The sequence below is a fragment of the Astatotilapia calliptera genome, chromosome 3, assembly GCF_964374335.1.
Source record: "Astatotilapia calliptera chromosome 3, fAstCal68.1, whole genome shotgun sequence".
Lineage (NCBI taxonomy): Eukaryota > Metazoa > Chordata > Actinopteri > Cichliformes > Cichlidae > Astatotilapia > Astatotilapia calliptera.
In genome coordinates this window covers 15,922,379-15,927,187 of record NC_137424.1, presented here as the reverse complement: position 1 = coordinate 15,927,187, position 4,809 = coordinate 15,922,379, and the positions used below count along the sequence as shown (strand labels likewise).

General features: G+C 42.0%; 1 protein-coding gene across 1 annotated transcript in view; it reads left to right on the top strand.

The window, feature by feature from the left end:
* Nucleotides 1-244: 244 nt before the first annotated feature.
* The window catches only part of LOC145425230 (protein NLRC3-like), a 611,895-nt gene continuing 607,330 nt past the window's right edge, over nucleotides 245-4,809 (top strand). Inside the window, exon 1 of the mRNA XM_080298205.1 lies at nucleotides 245-1,622. Coding sequence (XP_080154331.1) covers nucleotides 310-1,622 — 1,313 coding nt within the window. The 5' untranslated portion in view covers nucleotides 245-309. The remainder of the gene's footprint in view (nucleotides 1,623-4,809) is intronic.

The window sequence follows — 4,809 nt, the reverse complement described above, 5'->3', positions numbered from 1 at the left end:
GTCAGACAGATTGAAACAGCATCCAGGAAACCAGACAGACCAGAAACAACAATCAGACAAGAAGACATCTTTAAAGCCTCACCTGGAAGAGACGAACCAATCAGAACAGTGCTGACAAAGGGAGTGGCTGGCATTGGGAAAACAGTCTTAACACAGAAATACAGCCTGGACTGGGCTGAAGACAAAGCCAACCAGGACATCCAGTTCATATTTCCATTCACTTTCAGAGAGCTGAATGTGTTGAAAGAGGAAAAGTTCAGCTTGGTGGAACTTGTTCATCACTTCTTTAATCAAACTAACGAATCAGGAATGTGCAGGCTTGAAGACTTCCAGGTTGTGTTCATACTTGATGGTCTGGATGAGTGTCGACTTAATTTGGACTTCAACAAAACTAAAATCCTGACTGAAACAAGAAAGTCCACCTCATTGGATGAGCTGCTGACAAACCTCATCAGAGGGAACCTGCTCCCTTCTGCTCGCCTTTGGATAACAACACGACCTGCAGCAGCCAATCAGATCCCTCCTCAGTGTGTCGACATGGTGACAGAGGTCAGAGGGTTCACTGACCCACAGAAGGAGGAGTACTTCAGGAAGAGATTCAGAGATGAGGAGCAGGCCAGCAGGATCATCTCCCACATCAAGAAAGCTCGAAGCCTCCACATCATGTGTCACATCCCAGTCTTCTGCTGGATCACTGCTACAGTTCTGGAGGATGTGCTGGAAACCAGAGAGGGAGGAGAGCTGCCCAACACCCTGACTGAGATGTACATCCACTTCCTGGTGGTTCAGGCCAAAGTCAAGAGTATCAAATATGATGGAGGAGCTGAGACAGATCCACACTGGAGTCCAGAGGGCAGGAAGATGATTGAGTCACTGGGAAAACTGGCTTTTGATCAGCTGCAGAAAGGAAACCTGATCTTCTATGAACCAGACCTGACAGAGTGTGGCATCGATATCAGAGCAGCCTCAGTGTACTCAGGAGTGTTCACACAGATCTTTAAAGAGGAGAAACAACTGTACCAGAACAAGGTGTTCTGCTTTGTTCATCTCAGTGTTCAGGAGTTTCTGGCTGCTCTTCATGTCCACCTGACCTTCATCAACTCTGGACTCAATCTGCTGGAAGAGCAAGAAACAACTTGGAAGGTGTTTCAAACAAGAAAATCTTCAAAGAAATACTTCTACCAGTGTGCTGTGGACAAGGCCTTACAGAGCCCCAATGGACACCTGGACTTGTTCCTTCGTTTTCTCTTGGGTCTGAAGACTAATCAAACTCGTTTGCAAGGCCTGATGACACAAACAGGAAGTAGCTCACAGACCAATCAAGAAGCAGTTCAGTACATCAAGGAGAAGCTCAGTGAGAATCTGTCTGCAGAGAAAAGCATCAATCTGTTTCACTGTCTGAATGAACTGAATGATCGTTCTCTAGTGGAGGAGATCCAACAGTCCCTGAGTTCAGGACGTCTCTCCACAGATAAACTGTCTCCTGCTCAGTGGTCAGCTCTGGTCTTCATCTTACTGTCATCAGAAAAAGATCTGGATGTGTTTGACCTGCAGAAATACTTTGCTTCAGAGGAGGCTCTTCTGAGGCTGCTGCCAGTGGTCAAAGCCTCTAAAAAAGCTCTGTAAGTTATAAAGTTTTTATTATTTAATTTGGTTGGTATGTTATGGAAAAACACACTGCCATGAACTTCTGTTTTGTTTTTGTCAAAATCACTGTAATATAATCACTGTACCTTTATATACACGTGACTTGTATTAATGCTGCTGCCCTCTTGTGGCTAAAGTGTAATTATGTTATTGTTATTAGGGAGGATTTGAGAGTAACATGCCAAGTGAGTCAGCACCTTCGCTTTAGCTTAAAAAAATCCAAATTCTTACGTCATCAGTTATAGTTGCATGTATTCATTATCATAATTTAACCTTTAATATTGATGTCTTAAATTTATTTTTGAGTAAACTAGCAATAATTTTATGGTTTATTAAATAAATATATCACTAATGAATCATTTATTTTAGTAATTAATTAAAAACATATATTGATAATTAATTATCGGTTAATTTCATTTAAAATATTTCAATATTTGTTTATGTACAATTCAAATTAGTTAATTACATATTTTGTTGGTTTGTTTTCTATTTTAATTATTTTACTGACACATTTAATGAATTATTTAATGATGTATTTATTTAATTCACGTTGCTACTCCTGGCCCTGCATCGCTGTTCATAAATACATTTTATTTGTCAGCTTCACCCATCAAAGTCAGGGGGCGGGGTTAATGCTGATCAAGTCAAAACCATTGCTTTGGTCTGTGGGCGTTCTTTTAGTGGGCTTTTCTCAATACTAAGTAGGCCTACACACCAGGGTTTGGACATGTGTGGACCCAAACTATACTTTTACCCTTTTTTGTGTGTCACCAAATACACTTTAATATTTTCTAGACAAGAATGTAGTGGCGTAATCTTTAACCTCTTTTGGCTCCAAACAGAAGTGACAGACTTGAGCAGGGTTCATTTAAAGGCTGACAGAAGTGGAGTGGTGACGGGGAGATGTTTGACAGGACAGTGTTTCAGCCTCCACAGGTTCATGTTGTGCTCCATCAGTCAGTGAAGATGAAGTCAGTGCTGATGAGGCTGTAGAGTGTGTGAGGGATGTGAATGAGGATGATGAAGATCTGATGATAGCAGATAAAAACAGGCTGCAGAGACTTTGAGCCATACAGGGCACACAGTGTGTGTACAGAACAGCTGAAATCATTATGGAGGCCTCACTGGAATATGGAAGCATCACAGTACAGCTTCAGTGAAGCTTTAAAGTCTCTGATATGAGATGAGAAATGAAGCAGCCAGAGCTTTTTCATGAGTGGAAACCCACTGTGACTGTGAGCTGCTGCTACAGCCTCCAGATTAGCCAGCAGCTCATCCTGCTCAACATTTCCTCACCAACTTTAATGGAAGTGTGATGTTTTCAGCTGGAGTGATGGTCAGGGTGGCCTCCCTCTCCTCTTCTTCTCCTCTTCCTCTTTCATTTGTAAAGCCACTTCTGCTGCTTTCATTCATTTGGAAGTCCTGTAGCTGAGTTTGGGAGAGACTAACAGCCTCGGCAGCAGAGGGGAGAAAGGCTGTAACACCACCACTTTACTCTGTTCTACCTGTCACATCATTTTATCAGGAAACAAATATGCTCATGTTTTTACTATGTTTGTCTTGAAGATGTAAGAAGATCACATGGTGCTTTTTATTATTGTGTTGGTTTGTTTCCTGTCTCTTGGATGGAGCCCAGCTGTGCGTGGCCCCTGGACCTGTGGTCAGAGTGTGTGCTGGATAATCCGGCCCAGGATGAGGCCAAACTGACATGGGATGAAATGTCTGTCACATAATTGAGCTTAGTGTAGTTTCATTTCTGCACAATTTAAAAACAACCAAAACTTTGTTCTGTCTTTTCTATGTTATACTGTAGACTTTCTCTGATACTGTGTCCAAAAGGAGCAGCTTTTACTTTGAAGGGGAGGCGTCTCTGTTTCCTCTTCAGGTTGGATGATGGAAGCAAATTAGTGTGCGATGTTCTTTCAGTGTTGCACTTTGTAGACGCTCCCTGAGCACTGGTCTCACAGCCAGCTGCACATAGAGACCAGTGTTGTTAGTCCAGGTCAGAAGATGACTTGTTGGAATGAAAATGAGCTTGTAGTTTGTCTGCTTTAATAATGTGACTGGAAAAAGGTGTTGGACTTCAAATATGTCCATTTCTTTCACACTTCACCTTTAAAAGTGAAGCCTTGTGGTTCCTGGAAGGAAAAACACGACTTTTTCAAGTCTTTGTCCTGTTTTTATGATAAATGTACGACTTTAATGTGAAACATTCAGAGTTTTTTCTCTTGTTGTGTTTGTTTGAAGCTGCTTCCTGTTGGCTTCAGCTGTTTGGAGTTTCCATTTTCTAAACTTCTACATTCTGAACCTTCTTCAGCTCTGAACAGATGATGAAACACTGAATGATTTCAAACACTTTGTCTAATAAACTTACATCTTTCATTCTTTATACAGATTGAGGGGCTGTGGTTTGTCAGAGATCAGCTGTGATTATCTGGCAGCAGCACTGAAGTCCAACCCCTCCCATCTGAGAGAGCTGGACCTGAGCTCCAACAACAAGCTGCAGGATTCAGGAGTGAAGCATCTGTGTGGTTTCCTGGAGAGTCCAGGATGTGGACTTGAAACTCTGAGGTCAGTCAGCATGTTTTAGTTGTGCTGAGATGAATATGATGTGAAAGTTGTGCTGACACTAAACTGCAGACATCAGGCTGATATTATACTGATCCACACTGAGGATCTTCATGGTAAAGTCTGTTTTCTTCTTCTCTGGTTTAGTCCATTGACTGCAGCAGAACAATGTTCACATTTCAAACAGTGAGACTCAACGTATGGCCCGCGGCCCACACGCGGCCTGCCCACCTTTCCTGATTCAGAGAGAGGGGACCCTGATTAACTGTGTAGTGTTCTTCCTCACAGTTCTAAGTATCAGACACAACAATGAATAATCCACAGCTGACTGTCTTTAGCAGGTCAAAGGTCACGGCACACAGCAGACAGTGGGAAATATTATAATTCTGATCATTTATCAGCACATATCCATATGTATAAAAACAAAGCTGACACTGTGAGACTTGATCAGAGGTGTGATCATCACAGCAGAGGCCTTTGTGTCAAAGTCACTGAGGATCAAACAGAAACACATGAAGCAGATTTTCCTGTTCTGGCTTTTTATAGCAGATAACCTTCAAAATATTCTGCAGTCCATCAAAAACTGAAGCAAAC